This window comes from Spermophilus citellus (genome assembly GCF_964194105.1).
Source record: "Spermophilus citellus genome assembly, chromosome: 6".
In the NCBI taxonomy this organism is placed as follows: Eukaryota; Metazoa; Chordata; class Mammalia; order Rodentia; family Sciuridae; genus Spermophilus; species Spermophilus citellus.
The window spans coordinates 121,087,871-121,113,143 of NC_138187.1; the positions used below are offsets into that span (position 1 = coordinate 121,087,871).

General features: G+C 33.5%; 1 protein-coding gene across 1 annotated transcript in view; it reads left to right on the forward strand.

Annotated features, from left to right (window-relative positions):
• The window catches only part of USH2A (usherin), a gene marked incomplete at its 3' end in the record, with an annotated part of 798,897 nt that overhangs the window by 472,918 nt on the left and 300,706 nt on the right, over positions 1–25,273 (forward strand). Inside the window, exon 38 of the mRNA XM_081297837.1 lies at positions 23,671–23,850. Within this exon, the coding sequence (XP_081153963.1) occupies positions 23,671–23,850 (180 nt within the window). The remainder of the gene's footprint in view (positions 1–23,670; positions 23,851–25,273) is intronic.

Sequence of the window (25,273 nt, forward strand, 5' to 3'; positions counted from 1 at the left end):
TAGAATTTTTTGTGTCATTTTTCTTAATGTGTAGAAATTTCACCAGATGGAAAACAAAAACCCAATTAATTGGATTGTCAGGTCGTTTCTAATAAACAAAATATGAGATGCCTAAATAGTACCAAAGGTTGGACCCAGAGCATCTCTTCCTTTTAGAATTTGCAAAAGGAGAAGATAAGACAGGTGGACCACACAAGTCATTCTCAAACACGTGAGGCAAGAAGGAAACCAGGATGTGGGGTGACAAATGGAGCAGAGTTAATTGGGGGAAGACTTTGGAAAAACTGGGCCTTCCCCTTTGCTTTAGTTACAGTTACAGGGACTTGAATATGAAAACATAATGAAAAGATGGCAGAGTGAACAGAAGCAAAGGTGAAGGGCAAAATTAACAGATGATCCAAGCACTCTGGGGTGTCCCAGAATATACTTTCTGCCATTGGATAATGTCCACCATAAAAATAAGGATTAGCACTTACTTCTGTGGGATTCTACCTGATTTGAAACATCCATTCAATTATGAGAAACATATGATGCAAATTAGTTTTTCTAGGGTCTGCAGGTGCCATTTATTGACCTGAAAGAAGTGCTTTGCTCAATGGCTCTCAGGAGTGTGATGCTCACCTTGCACAGGTGAGCCATCAAATTCTAGCCATCAGTAGACACAATCTTAAATATAAATTAATTAACTAATAATTTAAATGATAGGTAACAGGCTTATAACAGTTCCTTATGTATTTGTTGTGCAATTTTTTAAACAAAATAAGTGAGTAAACTTAGGAATAAAAACGAAAATAAATTATAACATAGTAAAGAAAACCTTGTATAAGAGAAACTGATCTTAGAATGATGAAGTAAATTTCTTTAGCCAGGTATGGGAAAACAATCTGTGCTGAGAATTTAGGTTTGTATAATTATTTTAAAAGTTTCAAAAATATTTCCAGCTACAAATTGAATAGTAAAACTATTCAATTGTCAAAAAATAGTAACTTTATGAAGAGAAGAAAATATCCTGATTTTCTATACAAAATTTTTTTACAAATGCCAACTTCTTTACCAGACTTTCTTTAGATTTTTTGCACTGATCCTGTTCTCAGTAGACAATACCATGTCTTAACACACACATCCTGCTTTTTGTCTTAAGCAGTTACTGTGGATTCTTCTTCGAATTGTTTAATTCATTATCCTTCCTTCTGAATGAATTGGGAAGGGATCTTCACTGCTTGATAACCTGACAGATTGTTTTGTGTCTTGAGTTTCTAAGGCGAAGCACCAGGGTGTGCTAATTGCTGAATCCTTTGTGCACCGTTAACTCTCACCTGCTCTGAAAAACTGGATTGCACCTTCCTTTTCATCTTCAAATGACTCTTTCTTCTAATCCCCTATTTTGTATTGTGACATGGAATAAAGATATTTACTTGAGAAAGAGAGAATGTAGGTTATGAAGGAAAAAAGGGTGAATTAAAATGATCCTTTGGCATCAGCAAAGGGAAATGTTCTTTTAGTATTAAAAAAAAAAAAAACTCCCAGCAGATTGATACATTTACACTGGGGAAGGCATTATTTTATGGATCTCTGAAAATTCATCTTGAATAGAGAAAAGTACAATCTTGAGGGTTTGGCTGATTAGTTTCCAGGGTGGATACCTCTAACTAGGAATGTGTCCTTTAAAAGAGTGATGGAGGGAAAGAACAAGGATGGAAGGGAAAGGAAAGGGAAGAAAGAACAAGTTATGAAATTAGCCTTAATCATTTGCTTTCCCTGCTTCTAAAAATGGATGGCCATGATAAAAGCAAAATGCTTAATTTAGTTTATAAAGCTGTTTTTAAAAATAAATGTAAACTTGAAAAGAAAATAATATAGGTATCATCTTTTGGTGGTTATATGAGGAATGGCTTACCTTCTGATTTTAACATTTTTATGAACTAAATTTTTAAATTCTTCAACAAATGCATATTATTTTTGCAATAAATTAAAAAGCATAGATGGTGAGTGTGTAGATGATTACAAAGCACAGTAATTTGGAATAATCATGATGGTTCTAAGAGACTGGATGCATGAGTCAGAGCCCCCAGGTAGAAGCCAACAGAAGAATACAATTTTCAGTATTTTTGCAGGAGAAAGCTTTTGGTAACTTGTGTCTTGTTAAATTTTCTTTACTTCTTTTGTTTTATTTGTACTTCTTCTGTAATAATTACCAGTGGTAATCAAATAAGAGGTTGCAAAACAAAGAAGGAAAACTAAGAAGGAGTGTAAGAGAAATGAAAATGAAAGTCTATACCTAAGGAATAAAGGTGGTTTAGAGAATGGGAAATCTGGGTTTTTGAAATTACATGATGGGGAGCAGCGGTGTGAAGTTTTTGTGACACTGGGAACATCTAGAAGGGTCGGGTCCTCTCTAAGAAGTATAAGAGGAGTATAAATTTAATGGTTCCCTATCCCCCACCCTTGGAGCATAAGTTTTATTATTTATTGTATTTATTATTTACTCTAAAATTTGGAGTCAGTATCTCATTCCTACTTCAGTATTAAGTGTTTGCCCCTTGGCATACATCTCCATCTAGAAACAAAAGAAAACAGAGGAAACTAAAAGCTTATGAGGGGAGAAAGTATTGCTGGACATAAATGAGATGAACGCATATTTTCAAGCACCCTAAAATTCCACGACCTAGAATAGGCTTACTTTGTCCAGGAGTTGCTTTAGAGAAGTCAGTATATTCAAATGCTGTAAATCTCTAAAAGCATCTTGGAAAATGAAGGAAGTGCAATCTATCTTTCAAGGTTACCTAGAGAAATTCAGAGATCTTTGCACATAATCTGATTCTCTAGATGCCTTTCCTCCCAGAATAAACTCTGTCTTACAAAAATTACAAGGAGAAAAAAAAATAATACAGAAGCATCTGTCTTCTTGGGAAGGTAAAGAAAATAATTATACATGGGAACCCCTTAGACTTCCAAGGAGTCTGCAGGAAGGCTAATGCTGTTAGGAAAGGGACAGCTTTGTTTTATAGTCCCTGATGTCTGTTTTTTCAGTGTGGAGGGAAATGAGCACTTTCAGAGCTGCGCTTGCAAGCCATGCAGTATATCTGACACGCTGCCCTCTGGGAAAACCCGCTGGTGGGGGAATTGTTCCAGTGATGCAGTACAGCTTGTAACTTGGAATCCCGTCGGAGAACTTTGTAGTCGCTTGTCAGTCAGTGGGAAGATAAAAGAGGCAGCTTCCTTTCAAGCAATTTGAATTCATTTCCCCGTAATGAGTTAGAGGGTCAGGCAGCAGGAGTGATCTCGCCTGAGATCGTATAAAGTGTGTTTCTTGGGTGGAAGTAAAGAGCGGTGGGGACGAGGGAGCCTCGTGTCTGCCTCATTGCAGCCGCTGCAGAATATGACTTGTCATTGGTCTCCATCTTTTTAGGACCACTAAGCTCGATTTCAGGGTCCATATTTTAAAAGGGAAGGTCAAAGGATGTACAGCTGTGTTCTGTTTTTTAAAAATAAAAACCCCAATGTATGAATACTGAAACCCACAAAATGTGTACAGCAGCAGGTGATCTAGCCCATCTTACACAAACACTCATCAAGTGCTGGTGCATTAAAGGCATTGTGCTATGGTTTAGTTCACATGATACAGTTATTGATTCTACAATTTATTATAGAGATGTAAAGGAAATTAAATGTGTGTCACGGTGGAGAGTTCTTTTAGCTATAGTCAACAACCCTGGGCCTCTCTCTCCCTGACCATTTAACATGTTGTTTCTAAACCAACACAAGAGACATTAGGAATGACTACTGTAGGAAATTGTTCTTAGGTTCAGAGTAAGTGTTAATTTGAGAAGCAACTGTCTCTAATGATAAAAAGGCAAGAAATAAAAAAATTTCATTTATTATACCTTTGCATAAAGTTCCAACACATCTCTAGAGGTCCAAATACACACAAATATAAGCACATAGAAAATGAAGAAGTTGGACTGGGGATGTGGCTCAAGCGGTAGCGTGCTTGCCTGGCGTGCGTGCGACCCGGGTTCGATCTTCAGCACCACATACCAACAAAGATGTTGTGTCCGCCGAGAACTAAAAAATAAATATTAAAAATTCTCTCTCTCTCTCTCTCTCTCTCTCTCTCTCTCTCTCTCTCTCTCTGTCTCCACTCTCTCTTTAAAAAAAATTAAGAAGTTGTCTGAGTTAAAAATCATTACTGTATTGATGGCAAAAAAATGAATGGGCAATAAGAATATATATGTCGCTTTAAACATTTGGCTATAGAATATATACTCACTGAATATATTGACACTTTTGATTGTGTATCATGTCATGGCCAATAAAGCTATAGAAATGTGTAATTAGGACATATTCTTCTACAAGAATGGAGCTAAGCATTAATTTATCAAACTTATTTAAGAACTCATCTGTTCTCAACAGTCACACAGCAGCTTATTGAATTTGTGTCTGATATATAATTGGCTATTTTCTTGACATAATGAACAAGTATATACTCTACGTTGTTGTGTCTGTTGAGGCAAAGGATGCAGTGATAAAATGCAAATCGTAAGTATGGGATGCACCCTGAGTCGGAGGATGCAGCCCACAGGATTTCAGTGTTCTTGAGGCTTAACTTCATGTCTCAGATTCTGCTGAGCATCTTTGTGGAAATGTCCGCCATTCTAATTTCTCCTGAAAGGAAATTGTTGGAAGGGGGGCTGCAGGCAACAGATCACCCTCAAAACATGGACCTTTGGCTATGGATAATTTTGCTCACTTTTTGAAAATGCTCTTTTTTAAAAGGGAGAAGCATTGAAAGCATGAATGTTCGCACAGTGTTTTGAGAGGTTTCCAGTACAACCATTGTGAGGTTCACATGGGGAAGCCAGTCAGTAGCCAAACACGTATTTTGAACCTGTGGTTGCTTACGACTTTGTATCTGTCTGGTGACAGTTTTCCTGTGCTTTGCCATGGCAAGAGTTCAGAGCTTGTTGTAATAAATAGCAATAATAGAATCAGAGTTTAGAAATTTGTGGACAGAAAATATGACCACTATATGTAATTATCTGAATTTTGAATGAGGAGGTTCCCAATAGATATATAGCAGAAGTGAATTGGTTTTAGAAAACAAACAAACAAACAAACAAACCAGAATTAGCTGCATAGGGAAACAAAACAAAAAACAATGTAGCTTTTTTAAAAAAATAATGTATCACTGTAACCGGTGTCATTCTCTAGCCTCTAAAACCTGGCTCTATAGCAGCTGATTCCCTTCTTGAATTTTAAAGTTCTGTTGAAGTCCAGGAATGGGCCTGTTTAGATAATGAAGAGTCTTATCATTTAGACTTTTGGGGATTACAGATCTAGTGGATTTGCTTTTTAAAAAGTAACATTAAATGACTAAATCATTATTTGAAGTCCTAAGAATAGCCCACTTAGAACTAATATTTCCCAACTACTTTAGAAAAAAATATTTGTAATTGTAAATGGACACAATGCCTTTATTTTATTTATTTTTATGTGTGCTGAGGATCAAGCCCAGCACCTCATATGTGCAAAGCAAGCACTCCACTACTAATCTACAGCCTTTTTTCCCAAGTCTTGGTGTAAAATTCTTATAATCAGTGAGTTATTCTAAAAAAAAATTAGTGATATTGAATATAAAAATCCTAGGGAACTATTTAAGAGAAAACACCTTTTATATAGTTTTAAGAACTTTTGGATTTGTAAATGGCTTATATAATTTTTTTGTATTTTTTTCCTAAGTATATACTTTTGGGGAGATATCAAAGGAAGTTTATTTCCAGGAGAATAAATCTCAAATTATAGAATTGATTCTAGATATTTGTTCATGTATTCATGCAACAAACATATATCTAGCTTATTTTGTAGAACAAGACAGCTGGTGACAAATGCTAAGGATATGAACAATTTAAAAAAGTCCCTCCACTGAAGGGGTTTGAGGCTGAAAATGGGAGATGATTGAAATCAACCAGTTAATCATACAAAAATATAAATCTTTAATAAACATTAACATAAAAGTATATATTTTTTAAATATTCCATAATATGGAACTTAATGTAAATTTGAGGGTCAGGAAAAATGTTTACATGCTCATGACTTTTACAGGAAGCATTACAAATAACTAGGTACCATCTTGAAGAAGAATAAAGGAAAGAAGGTTCCAGAGGGAATGACATTTGTAAAGGTTGTAAGAAGGGTAAATTGCAGTGGGTTTGAGTGAAAGAACACCAGTGTGCCTAGGACAGAGTCAATGAAGAATGGAATGAACAAGCTGAGACTGGAAAGCTAGGCAGGTGCTACTTGATGCAGAACCAAGCAGGCTGTTTCACACACTTTGGCATTGGGTTGCAAAAACTGTGAAGTGTGGTCAATTATTTCTTCAACTTTTATCCAGATAGATATTACTTAAATTTAGTAACTACAGTCTTACTATTCTGACTTAGCCTTTTTTTTACCTCCCTTTGGAGGTAGTTTTATTAACATGATACCAATTAAAAATGTGTTATATTTTCACTTATACATATAGTCTTAATTTCTGTGGAGAGATTGTGTGTGTGTGTGTGTGTGTGTGTGTGTGTGTGTATGTACACATTGGTGAATGCAAAAAATGTATTTTAGATCTTACTACAAACATTTTTTGGATTCTGCTTTATACATTAAATTTTCATACACTTTGTCCAGAAGATTTTAGAGTTTTTTTTTAATTTGATTCCACATTTATGACCACTTAAATATTATAATAGTAATTTATAGTCATTACAATTTTAAATATTTTATCCAATTTATCTTTTTGCTTTTGAGGTCTAGGAAGGAGTGTTTTAATTTTCGTAATTAAATCTTGGCTTATTTTTGTTCAAAAATTTTCTCCATCAAGAGTTGAAACGTGGGGCTGGGGATGTGGCTTAAGCGGTGGCGCACTCGCCTGGCATGCATGCGGCCAGGGTTCAATCCTCAGCACCACATACAAACAAAGGTGTTGTGTCCACTGAAAACTAAAAAATAAACATTAAAATTTAAAAAAACAAACAAAAAAGCAGAATTTATTAAACTGTGCCCATTTAAAAAAAAAGAGTTGAAACATATATTAGAGTATTTTGCAAAATATATCAGAGGTTTAAATTTGTTTGTATGATGATAACTGTCTCTGAGCTATTTATTTCTTCCCTTTACCTTTGTTTCTCCAACTTATCAGGCACACTTAATCTCTGCCCTTTCAACTTCTAAAATCTTTTAAAATACCTTTGTATCTTTTAAAATATCTTTGTACCTTTGTATAGCCTACTATTCATTTTTTAAAAGTTCTTAGTTCTCATGTATATGCTTCCAACTGAACATTAGATTGAGTTGAAAAAATATCTTACATAGTTTTAATGAACTCTCCTTGTTATAAATTAATTCTGAAAGAATTTATATATTTAGATATTTCCTATCTGGAAATGAGTTGTAATTTTATTTATTGAAGCATTTTGTATCTCACAGTAAGTTTTTTTTTTATTTTCTTCATAAAGGCCTTATATTTCTTGTTAGAGTTATGCCCTGGTATTTTACTTTTTGATTGTGTTCATTAGTTATTATAATGATAAGAGAATAATTGATATCACATTTAACTTTTAAAACATACTATTTTAATCAAGTTTTAAAGGATGTTTAGAAATCTCTGGGTTAATATTTTCTCCAACTTCATGAAGGTAGAAAATTCAGAGGTCTTTACGCTTAAAGAACAAGAGTCTAGCCCACTCAGTTATTTTACTTAGCTGTATGTAACACAATACTACACAAGGTGAACACTTCTACTTTGACTAAAAATAGTTTTAATTCAAGTGCTATATTACAAATATAATCCATAGAATTTTGATATTTTAACTTAACAACAAACCAAAAAATTTGACAAAATTATGTTTCTAGCAATGCATTTGAGATCATGAAAATAAGCATATGAAGTAAATACAAGGTTTAAAATATTTGTATCCATTGAGAAACACAGTAATGTGCCTCCTTGAAAATTTTTAAAAGAAATAATCACCTGGCTCAAAATGGATGAAAGATCTAAGGTTAAGACCAGAAACTTTGCAACTCTTAGAGGGAAACACTTCAACACAGGCACAGGTAATGACTTCCTGAATAGGACTCCAGTGGCTCAGGAGATAATAGCAAGAATAGACAAATGACACAGCATCAAGAAACATTGTGAAGAGACCTTATAGGATGGGGAAATCTTGGCCAGCTACTCTTTCAACAGAAGATTCATATGCAGAATGTATAAGAACTCAAAATGCTCAATACTAAACAACAACAACAACAAAAAATCCCCACATAATAAACAGGCAAATAAACTGAACAGACACTTCTCAAAAGAATTATAAATGGTCAACAATTACATGAAAACGTGTTCAACATCTATAAACATCAGGGAAATGCAAATCAAAATTACACTGAGATTAATGCCATCTAACCCCAGTCAGAATGGCCATCAAGAATACAAATAACAATACATGGTGGAATACAATAACAATACATGTGGAGAAAAAGGAACTCAAACACTGTTGGTGGGAATGTGACTTAATATAGATATTTTAGGAATTAGTAAAGTTAGCAACTTCAGAGATACTTGCATACCATGTTTATTGCAACACAATTCACAATAGCCAGGTGACTTTCAACAGAGGAATGGACACGCGCACGCACACACAAACACACACACACACACATATACACATATATATCTCCATTTCCACATCCCCCCTACACAATAGAGTTTAAAGAAGAATGAAAGTATATCATTTTCAAGAAAATGGGTGGAACTGAAGAGCATCATATTAAGCAAAGTGAGCCAGACTCAGAAAGAGAAGCATCATGCCTTTCTCATATGTGGAAGTTAGTTGGAAAAAAATAGAAAGGACATCATTAAAGTAGAAGGGAGACCAATAAGGTAGAAGACAAGGAGCAGGCTGAGGGAGGAAGGGAAGATAAGGACAGGTACTGGGGAGTGAAATTGTTCAAATTATGTTATATGCATCTACCAAATTTCCAAACTGAAACCCACCTTTCTGTATAGTTCATAAGTGCCAAATAAAAAGGAAATAATCAAATGGTACACAAAAATATTTGTGAAATTATGTTACTGGCTTAATGACAAAAATCAAGGGAGACATATTCCTATATGTTCAACTATATGGATTGAATACCTCGTGGTTAAAAAACAAGATTATGCAGGTGTATATTTATTGATGACGGAATATTTGTATTGTTACAGTTTTAAAATGGTGAGCATCATAATATTCTATAATTCCTGTGGCAGTAAGTCTATAAATATAGGTCAGCAAGCAAATATGAAAGAATCCTCACCAAAATGCACCAAATATTATTTTGGGATTTTTAGACAATTTTAGCTTCTCTCTTTAGAGTTTCTGATATACTCTTAAAATTTACAATAAACAAACATTTCTCTTATAATCAAAGAAGGAAAATATGAAGCCAAAAGAAAAAAATTAAAAGAGTAGTCTGTAGCACATTTCATTTTATATTAAACTATCAGAACATTTTAGGAAAGAGACTTTAAAACTTCAAAATTCTCATGAGAACTTCTGAACAAAAGAATCAAATTCATTATGCAAGGAATGTTAAAACTCTCAAGCTTTGGCTTCTTTTGGAAACCTAACCAAATGCAATCATTGTTTATAATCATCTTGTTCTTACTTGAATCCCTTAAACTTAAAGTGGTTCACTTTCAGTATTCTCAATAATTTATTCCTTTGTGATAATAGAGTTTCTTATTATCTTTTTGATTTGTATCCTGTTTCCTGTTCAATGATTTGTTCTGCGTGGCATATGTGCAAAAGTTATCATACTAGAAAAATTATTATGCTATAATAATTATGGTACCATCAACTGAATTAAATTATGTTTCATTGTAAATAGTAAAATGTATTAATTTTTTTAAAAGCCTTTTTATGCCAGTGAGGATAAAGTTACCTTCATATACTTTCATTAAACACTATGACAGTACAAGCCACATTGACAGAACTGATAACAAATCAACTCACCCTTCTTGAAATACTCCCTTCTGAGGGTTAGTTCTGAAATCAACTTTCTTAGTACTATGAATTAAATGAGAGATATAGAATAGAATCTGCATTCTATGAATGAATTTTGCCTACATTCTGTATCAATATATGGAGGCAGATCTTAAAACAATGAAGCTTTCTTCCATTAGCTTAAGAAATAAATGAACATGCACTTTAAACTTGGATTTGAAGTTTTCCTTTAACATGTCAGAATACAGAACCCAATAGAAATATACTGTAAGCTTCATATGTAATTTGAATTTTATAATATTCATTAAAAATATTAAAGGAATAAGTTAAAATTAGTTTAGTAGAATATCTTATTCAATATATCCAAAATATAATTTCAACATATGATGAAACTCTTAAAGCGAATGAGATAATACATTATTTTTTATTCTAAACCTATGTGTATATATTGTGCTTATGGCATATTTTAATTCAGATGGCATATTTTATCACATGTATTTAATTTGTATTAGATTTCATAAAGTATTCAGTTGAGAAAGTCGATCCACATATCAAGTTATTCTAAACATATTTAAGAGTTGTAGTAAACTGAATCAATGATCAGTTTTTAATTTAAATTAATTAATTTAAACAAAATAAATTCAATTCCTCAGCCAGCATATCCACATTCAAGTGTTTGTTAGACAGATGCAGACAATGGCTATTTTGATGGACCGCATAGGCAAAAATCATACACATAAATTGTTAACACAGTGGAAAAATTAAGTCAATGGCAAACTGTTGAGAATGTTTTGTGTACTAGATTTCAAGGAATGAGAGTTGATTGATTTTTTTTCTCATTGAAACAACTGGTTGGCTGTTTGACTAATTGATAGAATCAAACATTTGGTTTTATGTAAAAATCATCTCCTTTTTTTTTCTAGGTCCTCCAGTTTTCTTCTAGGAAAATAATTGTGCCAAATATATTGAAAGATAGCTCACCTCAATATGTCCATTGTCCCTGGGAAGCCCTCAATTTAGCTGTTTATGTACTAAGTTTTGAGTAAAATAAAAAACATTAATATTCAGGGGAAATAATTAAATGTAGTTAATATTGTACCACCATATTTTTGTTCTTGCTTCTAGCTGTCTTATAAATCATGTAAATAAATACAATAAACATTTATTGAGTGATTCCATAATACTTTGGATCTACAGGTCCATCATTTGTGATGACACATAGGAGTTGGCCCAGGAAAGCTAAAAGTATGTCATATGTCAAATAATGCCTTTCATCAAGTTTAGAGCAGCATTTCTTCCCTGGCATTACAGCTGGGTGTAATGGCACTTGGCGGTATTGGCATTTCTGATATGACTTCTTTTGGCTAGCTCAGCATTCTTAAAAAATAAATAGTTTTTTCAATCTGTGATTGAAAGGGTTAAATAGTACCAATTCATTACCACTCACAAAAGGATTTATTTTGTTCTCATAAATCAGTTTTATTCCACATTTTTATTATTCCCTTGGGTGAGCTACTCGAATTAAAATCAATACAAGTGCAAGTGACACAATCAATCTAGATATTTGATTATGGATTGGAGATCCCCAGGTCTGGCTTTTTAGCCAGTTTCTTTCTGATCATCTCCTAGATGGACTGAATATTCTTATTGGCATCTATGAGTTATGAACATGTTTAAAAACCAGATAATAATCTTTATTTGTATACTGACAATGTAAGCCCAAAGAATGAACAAGGATTAAAAGATAGACTTAACACATTAGGTAATAACCTTATTAAAATCTTTAAATTTCTCAATATTTTTCTTAAGATGAAGTCATGTTTTAAAATAATTTTATTCTTATAACAAAATCCTATTAATACAATTGGTAGTTAAAGATTTTATTCTTAGAGTGCTGTTAGGTAAGGAGTAACTATTTCTCATGACAGAAGTGTTATCTGTTATCACATATTTATTTTAGAGCTGAACCATACCAACTGATTTAGTTTAACATTAAGAAAATAGTTAGGGTTAATGTAATGCCTTTGAATGGATCCAGGCCAGTTCTTTCAATTTCTATGATTATCCAGTCTGGAAAGACACCATATTTTAGGGGTTTAAAAGAGAAAAACAGTTTGACTTTAGAGAGAAAAATTAATAAAGCAGTTGTTCAAGAGGTCAGTATTAATGTATGTGCATATATACACACATACATATAAATAAATATGAATATAACATTTATCATAAAATTTGTAAAGCAAACAAACATATATCTTATGATCCTTTAACAACTTAACAATTTAGCCACATTAAATTGTTCTTGCCTCTGATTCTAGCCATCTGCTCTTGGTTCTTAAGTCAAATTTTTGCATAGGCACAATTAAACCATTTGGTAATTCATTTCTGCATATTTAGAATAAGGCCATATTTGGTGCACTTATCTGATTATTTCCTTAAAATAAAGCACAATAAAATATGAACACTGTATTTGCTACTTCAAATATTTTAGCCTTGTTTAGCTATTTACTTATTTTCACCAGAATCTGTAGAAAATTATGTTTCATGTTTTGGGTAAATTACCTACCTTTGATTTTCCTCTGGAAGGCACATAACTATGAGCACTTAAAAAAAAACCTTTCAGAAATAGTTGAAAGAGTACACCCATCCTTCTTTCATCAAAGCAGTCATTAGTTACTCTTCAGTTGCTCTTATTAAGCCTTTAGAATAGAGGTTACCATACAAGCAGTGCACTTGGATTTCCATTGGCAAACTCCCTAGGCATGTGGAATTAGAGCACTATTTATAACATATTTTCTTCCTGCTTCTTTCCTTTTCAGTAATTTGCATTTATAATTGCTGAATAATGAAAGATGTTCAAAGCATTCGTAAAGGTTTAGTGCAGTGATGTAATTCAAGGCTATCTGAGCAAAGCATTCTTTTCACATATGCTGTTCCACTCTTCAAAAAAAGTTTACTCAGGAGAATCAACTTGGAACATGGAAATGACTCTTTTTGCTCTGGAAGGCAAAATATACATTATATATATACATATATATATATATATATATGTATATATATGTGTGTGTGTGTGCATAAAATGTATAATGTACATATATACATTATATAATGTATATACATGTATATATAATGTATAATATATATGTATGTATGTGTGTGTGTATACATATGCATACACATATATATATATATACACACACACATACATATATGTGTGTGTGTGTATATATATATATGGTGAATGTCATTTCATATGTATAAAGAGGTATTCTCTTCAATTGTTTAATTCAGAGGTTGACAAACTTTATCTATAAAGGTCCAGAGAGTTAACATTTTAGGCTTCTTCCATAGCTACCCAATTCTGCATTTATACAATGACAATACTTGGAAGTATAACTGTCTTTAATTTAATAAAATTTGATTCATAAAAACAAGCTTCTGACTAATTTGGTCTGTAAAATGTAGTTCACAGACTTGTTTTTATTATAATTTTCTTATAACTTAAAATATAATTTCTATAATTTCCTTGGATATTTAGACCTTCTTATGATTCTTTCCATTTTGTAAGTATCATGAACACTGATTCAAAAAAATCATGTAATATAGAAAAATAGCCTTCACTAAAAGCCCACTAACAGTTAATAACTTATGTTAACAAATAGTGAATGTCATTTCACATCTTTCTCAATTCATAGTGCTTTCTTGGTAGCAAACAACAAAATTAAATTTTGTTAATGAAGGCAAAGATGAATTATAGTAAGGGAATAAAAAATATGTCAGGAAAGCTTGAGAGTTTTATGTGTGTAGAAAACATAAATACCATGGTCCGGACAAGCCCATGCCTCAAATAAATTAGGACACCTCTATGGAAAGCAGAACTTCCTCTCAACTACCAAGAAAATCACAGTTCTGCTTCCAGATTCTTAACCAGTTTAGAGACATCTAGAATAATCCCTAACTGACCCTGAGCCATCATCTCACTCCATCAGGCTTTGCAGTCCCAAGGTAAAAGCATCTGATAAGCAGTCCTATGGTCAAGTGCCCACATGACCTTCAGCCTCATGACCTTGATGATCTTTCATTCAAAATAATCTAAATTATATTTCTGATCATTTTCTTCCTATAGATCTATCATCCTGTCTCTGATTATTAGATTTTACTGATCTTCTTTCTATTTAGTTCCTAGATTTGCCAAATTGGTTTATTAAATAATTTTTAAATTTCCAATGTGTTTCTTTGACTCCATGATACATTTTTTAAAAAAGGAATATAGAAGAGAGGGGGAGTGGGGGATGAGGGTAAGAAAAATGGTGGAATGAGATGGACATCATTACCCTAGGTACATGTGTGATAATATAATGGTGTGACTTTTCATCGTGTTCAATCAGAGAAATAAAAAAATTGTGCTCCATTTGTGTACTATGAATCAAAATGCATTCTCCTATCATGTATAACTTATTAGAACAAATAAATACTTTTTAAAAAAGGAATATAGCAGGGCATGGAGGTGCAAACTTGTAATCCCTGGTAACCACCACCACCAACAACAACCCCCACCCAAAAAAAGGAATACATGTTATTCCCCCCCCCCATGGTTATTTTGTCTTTTGTTAGAATCCTTTCTTCCTTTTGGTGCTATGAATGCATATTTCGTATGTTATTTCTTCAAATTCATCTTGCTTATCCTTTGGATGGGCAGCTCTGTCCAGCTTGCATTTGTTCTGCATTTAGCCTAATTCTTTTGCTTTCTGGTGCTAGCTAGTTTTCTCTCAACCTAAACTTGGAGGACTGGGTCTGTTGCCTGAAAAGGTAAGAGTGAAATCAAGATTTTAGAAGCATGCAATGGGCAAAATGTTAGGGAATCTCATTTCTCTGTCTGCTCTGAGATTCAATTAAAAACCCCCTGGAGAAGTACCTGCTCCATTCATCCACATGCATCCTCTATTTCTGGGATTATCATCTCCCTCCCCAGATCAGCAAAATTCTTAGCACAATGTTCAGCCCTGTCTACTCTTTTCATCTCTGTGTTACTCAGCTCATTTCTCTTCAAATTGTAGAGGGTTAGTACAAGTCATCAGGACTCAGGATTTTTCTTGGTTTTTATTCCTCCCTGTGAACAGAATTAGAAATTGTGCTCTTAAGAACAGGAATTCACCAGGTCTTTCTTCTGCCCTCATATTTCAAAATGAATGTCATTACTTTGTTCCTTTTCTGTTTCACATTTCTCCACTATTTTTGTTACTGTTATTATTTTAATCTCTTTCTATTTTGTAAAATGTTTTGGAAGGGCGATTTTGTGGCACTACTGAATTTATCCATTCTTCTCCCAAAACAAAATTTTTTGAACATTCACAGTGTATTTCAAAATCTCTTTTCAGAAAGAAAATTCATATTCACAGCTTAGAAGCTAAACACACAGTGTCTAAAATAGCTCTGGTTATTCCAGTTCTGGTATCCATGCTCTTGTGGAATCCCATTGCCTTTCCTGGGGTAGTCAGAACCTGTAACTTGGTTCTAACCAATAGAATGTAACAGAGGGAGTAGAAAGTTACTTGCATAGGGATAACTGTATATAAGATTGTAACCTATCTTGCTAGGAAATACTGTGCTTGACAAAGCAATTGGCTATGTTAGAAAGACCCACATGGGGAAAAAGTAGTGTAAACTCCCACTAACAAGCAGCTTGTAAGTGAGGGCAGCCTCTAGTCCAAAGCCAGCAAGAAACTGAGGCCATACATCCTAACAGCCTGCAGGGAACTGAATATTGTCAACAGCCTCCTGAGCTTGAAGGGAATCCTTCCTTATTAGAATCTTTGGAAGGGACTTCAGACCTGACCAACACTTTGATTGCATCTTAATGAGACCCTGAGCAGCAGATCCAACAAACTGTGCCAAGATACCTGGCCTGTAGAAATAATAAGATGATACATGTATATTGTTTTGAGCTACTAGATTTATAACAATACCATGGCACAGCAGGACATAACTAGTATGGGAACATTTGACCATGTGACTGTAACAAACAAAGCAGGTAGAAGCCATCAGCTAAACCTTACAATTCTCTCCCAAATACTCCCCAAATAGTTGCTTATCTTAAACAGAGAAGTATAAAGAAAATTCTAAGTATTTCATTAAATGTTGAAAGAGTAATGGGTGCTATACTGAACCAGGGATCAATACCAACAGTTGAATTGTCCCTTTGATCACAGAAGCACTGAAGGCTCAGCACAGTGAGCATGTTTGTCAAAGCTCTACTAGAACTACAGCAGAAGACATTTTCCAGTATACAAAAGAGCTGTGTTCATGTCCAGTGTTTAGTGCAGAAGCTGGAGACCACTTTCTATGGAGGTGCATTTGCCCAAATGACTCTCTGCCAATGGAGATGATGGCAATAATTGGATCGTTTGGAAAAATATCAGTGTGCCCAAATGGGGAGAAAAATAAATGCAATATTTCAGATGGCAATATTATTAATGAGAATACATTGTATTTCAATAATATCTACATATATTTATTTATTTATTTATTTATTTTTATGGACTTAATATTTTTACATTAGTTTTACTTTCATATCCATATTGAGAAAACTGCACAGGGATATGGCATATCTCTCTGTTCTTTAATTCCTATCTGATAATAATAAAATTCATTTAGAAAAATCTGACTTAGTACATAGAGCAAATTAATGTAAAGAGCCATTTTTAAAAGTTTTTTTTAATGACAAAATATTGGGAGGGTATCTACAACATTTGGTGTACTTTTAGCCACACATTTAGAAAAAATAGAACAAAATAAAAAGATCCTCAGTATCTGTACAGCAAACACTCCTTTTGAAAAGCACAGTCAGGTCCAATATTTCTGAACCATCTTTTGGTGAGTTGATCTGGATTTATTCCCTTAAGTACAAGTTTTATATTAGCAATTTAAAGAGAAATCAAGGAAATACACCTTTTACTAGATGACAACTAATTTAAATCACTTATGCATAATTATAGTAATGATAAGACATATAATACATTAGTAGAACACTGACTTTCTTAGAGGACTAAGTGACTCAAAGGCTAGTTCTTTCTTCCTCTTTCAAAATGTTCTATGAAGAAGAAAGCTAACTGAGTGTGGTGGCTCACACCTGTAATCCTAGCAGCTCAGGAGGCTGAGGCAGGAGGATCAAAGCCAGCCTCACCAAAAGCAAGGTGCTAAGCAACTCAGTGAGATCCTGTCTCCAAATAAAATACAAAAGAGGGCTGGGGATGTGGCTCAGTGATCCAGTGTCCCTGACTTCAGTCTCTGGTATCCACCTCCCCAAAAAAGAAGAGGAAGAAGAAAGCTATACAAGCATATATCAATAAGTATTTTTATATTGTCAAAAACTTAGGGCCAGCTCCAAGATTCCATTGTTCTTATATTATTACAAAATAAAGGACCAACAGCTTTCACATCCCTACCATGCAAAGATCTATTGGAATGATGGAATTTGGAGGATACACTTTCTTTGTGGATAAAATAACTTAAAATAATATCTTAATGTAAAATAAAGAAAAGTAGCTTAAACATTAATATGTGTTATCTACAGAAATCTGAAATTCTTAGCTCACAATAAAGGACTATTATGCCTCTTTGCCCTGATCTGCAGTATACTGTATTGGCAGAATTCTATTATATTATAGTGAGATGGGGCCAAACAACTCTAAAATTGATACCTACATACAGGAAAGCCAGCCTCCTGTATTTCCCATAACAGGAAAAATACAGCATTTTCTTATATGAGAAGTGGGAAAATTAGTTAACACTTTTTCTACCTTAAGGTGTAATTGGATTCAGAAAAAGGCTAACTTAAAGCAGGACCAGGTCTGACATATAAAATCTTCACAAGGTAACAAGAATCAGCTTGGTTTGTTCGCTGTCATTTCTCATTATAATCTTTGTCATGAGAATGGATTCATGTTGTGCCATTTTCTGTTCTTGTTACAATCTTTGTCACATGAATAAGATATCAGGATGTTAATGCCTGGCATACTGTATTCCGTGTGTGATGATACTGTACAGGACTACGCTGACCTTTGCAATATTATGTATTCTGATTGGTTGTTCACTTCACCTCTTTCCCACAAGTTAATAAGGCTGTAAAAAGGAGAGAACGGAAATGGCCAGCCAGTCAAATTATAGAATATTGAAAAGGTCACAGCAGTACAGTACAGAGGGAAAAATTATGGAATATATGGTGCATTAAAATTCTTGTGACAATGATTATAACAAGAATGGGAAGGGATACTCATTTGTGTTATTTCAATCTGGAGAATCCCATGGGATGGTGTTCCCAGGACAACAATCATTTATATTTACATCTCTGCATCATACATGTGAAAATATCCATTTATGTTGATTTTTGCTTAAAAAATGATTAAATAGAAAATATCTTGCTATTCAACCAATAACACTAAAGATAAGCTTTTAACCTTAGAAAACTGGCATTGATGATGTTACCATTTAATAGGTCTTCCCATTTAAAACTGAGAAAAAGATTTTTTTTTTTTTTTTTTTACCAGTGAGATCTGTTGGTCATGTGGAATTTATTTTGTCTATTTCTTCATTTAGCACTTTTTTTTCAGAATGAAATAGGAAAGATGATTTAACGTTTCCAAAGATGCTTTGGAATATGGAACATTCAGAAATAGCAATTAGGAGTTTATTTAAAAATTTTACATGATCTATACAAAACTTATTTCTTCTTGTGATGCATGATGTGGGCCAGTGTACAAAAATATTTTTCTTCCCTTGCCTCCTCAGTGAGAGAGGAGGGAGAGAGAAAAACAGAATCCTTCAATCAAAAATTCTGAAATTATTGTTCTCAGATGTGCAATAATGATTACTCATTTAATAAAATTGTTTTTATGCACATTTTAAAATTTCTCATAGAACAACCATATAAGATTTACATTTTTCAGTCTGTAAAGATAGATCTAGTTTAATCTTTAGTTTTATATTCTTTGAATACATTATTTCACTAATAGAGTAAACATTTTATAGCCCAACACTATAGTTTAAAACCACCATTAATAAGGATGCCAAATGTGATCTAGCTACTTTTAGAAGCAGAGAGAATTAATTCTGATCACTGCTTTAAGACCATCCTAACTACAGATTGAATAATTAGTAATTCTCAAATTTCAACTTACTGGAGAAGAATCGTGCAGTAGTTTCTGGACCCTGACATCTGATATTCTCATTTAGTAAGTCTAGGGTGCAACTGAACTGTATGAACGTTTATGAAGCACCCCAGGTGATTTTGATGCAGGTGAAACTTGGAACACTGATAAAAGACAACCGCATTCTGTAGAGTTTAGAGCAATCTCCAGTTAAAGTTAAATGGTTCAGTCCAAACCAAAGAGTGGGGATGCAGGAAGCTCAACTAAAAGTCACAGTCTGTGGATAGGAGTTTGGGGAAGTTGTGGTTCCAGAACACAGAAGCTTCAATGCACCTGCACCATCCATTTATACTCACAAATATGGTGAGAGCTGAGGCCAGAATGGTCACCTGTGATAGGAAATGTTTATCAACTTAGCATTTTCTAGCTTGATTTTTAAGGCTGAACCAACAGGGATGTATTTTCCAGCCCAGTTAAACCAAGTTTATGCAGTGAAAAGTGGTAAGCCACAACCCACTCAAGAGGGGCAATCTTGAGGACTTGAATTTTAAGGATCTTTACCCAACATCTAGAAATGCAAATTGGTAAAGAGCAAGGAGGAAAGATGGAGGGGGTTCATGAGGAGGAGCAAGAACTGTAATCTGTGGGTGCATTTTTGGTGGTGACTCTGGAAATTTTCGAGCTACATTGAGAATCGAAATTCTGTCATTGACTCTAGGTTTGTGAATGGAACTGTGTGTTAGTGGAGGTGAGAGAGAATTAGACTCACTTGGCTGCGTGGTTCCTGGAGATATACATGTTCTTTTTTGAGCTGAGTAAAATGGTTATGTAATTGCATACTTCTCATAATTATTGAGTAATTATATACTTCTTATAATTACTGAGTAATCATTGTTCTATAACTAGAACTTAATGCTACAACTAATTGTATAATTACCATGTATTAATGTTGTTATCTAGGAAACTTAGAATAAAGTGGTACTTAATATATTTCCCCCTGTCATGCTATTTTCAAAGCTAGAGATAGTGTTTGTTTTGAAGCTCAAATTTTGCTTCAATAACAAACAAAATGCAAGGAATAAAACTTCACTGATATTATAATAGATGTTTATTCATTGGTATTATATTTGCACCTGACTGGAAATGTGTAAAATAATGCTCTCCTGGCTTAATTGTAGAATTTTTGTTGTTTTGCAATTTCAGGCTTTTATAAGATGTGCACAGTTATGCTACTTCAGAGTCAGAGGAGAATCTGCCTGGGTCACTTTAGGGTAGGCTGAACTTTTTGAAATTTTACAACAGGACATGACAATGATGGCACTTATTTCAACTGTAACTGAAAATGTTTCTGGGTAGTTAGGTGTCTTGGAAACTTGGGGCCTTCTTAGGCTAATCATGTAATTGTTCTTAGTGATGACAAAGGATTCACATTTGATCTTAACTAGATATTTTAACTGCAAGAAATATGTTTATTTATTTGAAACATGTTCTCATTTGCCTTCAGCCAAGTTTCCTCCGTGCATGCAGCTGGAACTCAATCATCTTCAGTTGAATCAAGTGGACCAGCTGTAAAGAACCTACGAAAACCACAAGTGCATAATTTGGAAATTTTTAATGCACAGCAATATTACCAAAGACTATTTTGAAAGTTTCAAAACTTTTTTGCTAATAAAGCATTACACATATATAAAAATACATTATCTAATTGCAGTTGAGAACCTTAAATCATTTTTTAAATTACAAATGTCTTTTTATCTGGCTTTACTGAAAATGAATAAAATTTGTTACTCTTTTATTTTAACCCATAAGTGCCATTTATCCTCTGTAATAAACCACTCCTTTGAATGTGCCAATTTCAAGTCCAGAGTGGTCAATGATTGTATGCTACTAGGGATTTCTTCTTGTAATGGAAAACACATACCCTAGTATTTGGCAGCGATAAATTTTTCAGCTACTTTCTCTATCCCAAAATTGTTATGTATCTTTTTTAAAATTCTACATATTTTTAAGTTTTTGTCTGTCTTAACCATATTTCATGAAAATGAGTGTGTCATAACTAACCATCAGATTCCCTTTTGCATTATTTGAGCTTCATTAATTTCAGAATTGAAATATAACCTGATGGGACAATGGCATAATAGTAGTGGATGAGATTACCATTGTTTTGTTCATTGAAAGCCATAGAATTTTGATTGATATTACTTTGTTAGGTTAGGAAAGACAGATAATTTAGTAGTAGGTAATTGCTTCTAAGAAAGTAAAATACAGGGTGCTAATTCTAAATGTTTCTCTGCAGTGTATGAGTTGTATAGGTTATAACAAAAACAGTAGCATAATTCCTGGTTGTTGTGATCACTATGATGAATGAATTGAAGATGTTATCCCAGGTGTCATTTTATTCACAAGGCAATAAAGTAAATAGCATATACATTGATGGCAGCATACACAGTGCCTCTTAGAGTAGTACTTTTCCAATTATATTTAATGTAGTATATTCAGGAACCCAAGAAAATATTTAAATAATAGTTTTTTATGAGCAACACTTATGTGCTAGATATAATAATAAAAAATCCCTCAAATCTCACAATCATTCTACACTGTAATTAGCATTCTTAGTTCATAGATTAACAATGAGAGATTTATAAACACTAAGTAACTTTGCAAAGGATGCATTACTTAAAATACAAGGACAGACTAGTTTGAAAGTGGGACCCTCTAAAAACCAAATTTATGTTCTTCCCTTTGCAATATGCTTTGCTACTAAACTGTGTTAAAATATATTTTGTGAATATTGCAACCATTAAAACTACTGTAAAATGCAAGATCACTTTTAGCATGTGGCTATCTTTTATTTTTTAATTATCTAATCAATAAAGATTATATCAGTACCTGGAGATATAGCAAATATGCTTCTTTACCCAATGAAGTTCAATTATTCTGTGTTTTTTATTCATTTGACTTTATCTGTAGAATTTGTAGAAAAGATGAAATGTACATTTTAAAAATGTTTTGGCAGACAAAAAAATGCCTAGTTGAAGTAAATATTAATATTCTTAATGGTTCTTTTTTCTATATTTTTATTTATAAATAAATAATTATTTATAATGCAGAATGCATTATAATTCATATTACATATTTAGGGCACAAATATTTAATATCTCTGGTTGTATACAAATTATATTCACACCAATTTATGCCTTCATACATGTACTTTGGATAATGATGTCCATCACATTCCACCATCATTTCTAACCCCATGCCCCATCCTTCCTCCTCCCACCCCTCTGCCTTATCTAGAGTTTGTCTATTCCTCCCATGCTCCCCCTCTCTACCCCCTATGAATCAGCCTCCTTATATCAGAGAAAGCTTTCAGCATTTGTTTTTTGGGGGGATTGGCTAACTTCACTTAGCATTATCTTCTCTAATTCCATCCATTTACTTGCAAATGTCATGATTTTATTTTCTATGTTTTTTAAAAAATAATTATAACACATTAGTAATATTTGACTAAAAGTAAGCCATATTTTGGAAAATAGTTGCCTCATGTAAACTTCTCAGGAATGTTAATGTAGAAAGTGAAATAAATATTATAGTTTTCAGTCATAACCCTTTTCTTGTTTTAACCTTAATTTCTAATTCTTCTGAACTTTCAGCATAATCCTGTGGTACACAGGAGAGAGAACACATTGTTGTTAGGCACCAGTCTTTTTCCATGTCCCAGATATGCTGAGACTTGAGAATGGGTTGCTAAAGCTTGGTGAGGATGGGGTGGTGGCACATGGATGAGATATATTGGAAGTCATTCTGTTACACAGTCCAGGACCTCCCTGCATTTACCAATAGAACTAAAAACCACATTTGATCAAAGTGAACATGATTTATCTCCCATCTCCAGTTGCTTTTTAGGATATTCTGACCAATTCCTATTTGAAGGGGTATTAAGTACAAAGAAAACCCACCTCTCGAGCAAGATGAACAGAACATACCACAGATGATGACATAGAAAACATCTGACATGTATCTGAGTATTCGATTTATATCTAGGACCATCCTACTTGGAGCGAACTGTGTTATTTCTTTCTGCACACCCATGAGAATTCAAGGATAAAAAGAAAACCTCAAAAAGGATAAAATGTAAACACAACTCATTAAAACACAACTCAGTAAAACACAACTCATTAAATAATCCAATTATCTGTGCAATATTTTTTCTTCTATTCATGATACTTGTGATATGGTTTCATACTATTTTCAAATATCAGTCAAGCTATTTCAATTACAACAATAAATGAATTGGAACTGTCAGCCCAGGTTTGGTTTTGTTCACAACATAGTAACATGAGAGTGCACATTGATGGGAGTGCCTACAGTGTAGCTTAGGGCAGTGCTGTTATAGTGCTATTTATTACAAGAGGTTCAGGAACCCCTCCCCTTAAATCTTCAAATTGTAGAAAGAGCCCTTATACTAAGGTCAGTAATTTTCTTTTTTTAATCAGCAGGTAATAACTACACTCTTCTGAGTGGCACAAAAGTCATGCACAGCAGTGGAGACGCCAACCTTTGGGTGCCCATTGATGGGTTGGTTCCTTTTACTAACTATACTGTGCAAGTGAATGCTACCAATAGCCAAGGCAGCTTGATAAGTGACGCTATAACGATTGCAATGCCACCAGGGGGTAAGTCTATGAAAACTATTGGCTCTCTAATTTTAATTAAATGTCTTAGGCACTAAGTCACCATTGAATATCTTGTTTATTGTTGGAATTAAAACTTAGAGGCTTGGTTGAATCTCTGGTTGTTTCATTTAGTTTTATTGAGACTTATTAATATTCTTTTGTTGTTGAGTCTGTTTTCATCTTGTACTATATGTATATGTATACATATGTACTAAACATACATATACATATCTCTGGCTTTCTGCATGTTAAGAAGGTTGAAAATGCTTTTTATTTGAGACTTCACTTAGATTCAAAGTTTTTATTTTTAAATTGAAGCTTTAATTTTCTACTGCAAATGTTTCTCATTGTTGGTTTTCTGAGGAACTAGTTTAGATGCTTTTGTGTTTGGCAAAAAGGGCATTACATAGACTAGAACACTGTACTCATGCCACTGGACAAACACTTTTACTGTATATCCTAATGATTATGTTTTAGTGGTGCTAATGTAATATAGTTTGGATGTGTATACTTTAAATATTTCTATTAAAAGTTGATTCAAGTTAGTTAAAATTGCCAAAATCAATGTTACTTTGATCTTTAATCAACTCCACCATTATCCTATTTATGGGAACTAACTGCTAAGAAGAACTTCCCTCTCAGACTGGTATATGTGGCCCTTGAACAGAAAGTATGCCTCATAATAAGGGCTCGATTCTCAATTGAGTGTTCAAGAATGTATACTTTCTGAAAATATCCAAGGAGAAGGACCCTAGGACCATAATTATGTGCCCTATAGCCACACTTCCAGGAACCAGGGTGTTGTGGACTGAGGAAGAACATCATGGTCTTGTTATCAGCCATCTACAGAGCTGCATAACTAAATCTCCCTCTGGTCATAAAGAGCTTAACAGCAGAAAGATGCCACATCACTGGAGAAAAATACAGCTGTATCTGTAGTTCCTATGAAATCTCTTTCCTCAGGAAAAGATTCATTACCTGTTGTGGCATGAGAACCACTCACAATTCTTTCCTTTTATGACATTATGAGAATTAATGAATGGATATTTATTAAAACACTTAAAATTCTAAATGGCAGAAGCCACATTATTTGAGAAAAGAATGCTTAAAAGAGATTTCCAGGACTGATCAATATGGGTAAGTATCAGATTTCATGAATTGATTTTAAAAAGAAGTTGAATTTGGATAGATGCTTATTTTTAATTAGAGAACACAACACAAAACAAAACCAAAGAAAGGAGCATTGGGTAATCATATCTTCATTTTTCCCTCTAATCCACCTGCAAGAAATAGCAGAAACTTGTGATGACGCTAAACCTTGGTATTTAATACCCTTCATTCACATTTAGGAATCAAGAGCAATTGATACTTTAGTAGAAATTTTAAGTTGCATATGAATACTTTTCTTAACAGGATAAATAGA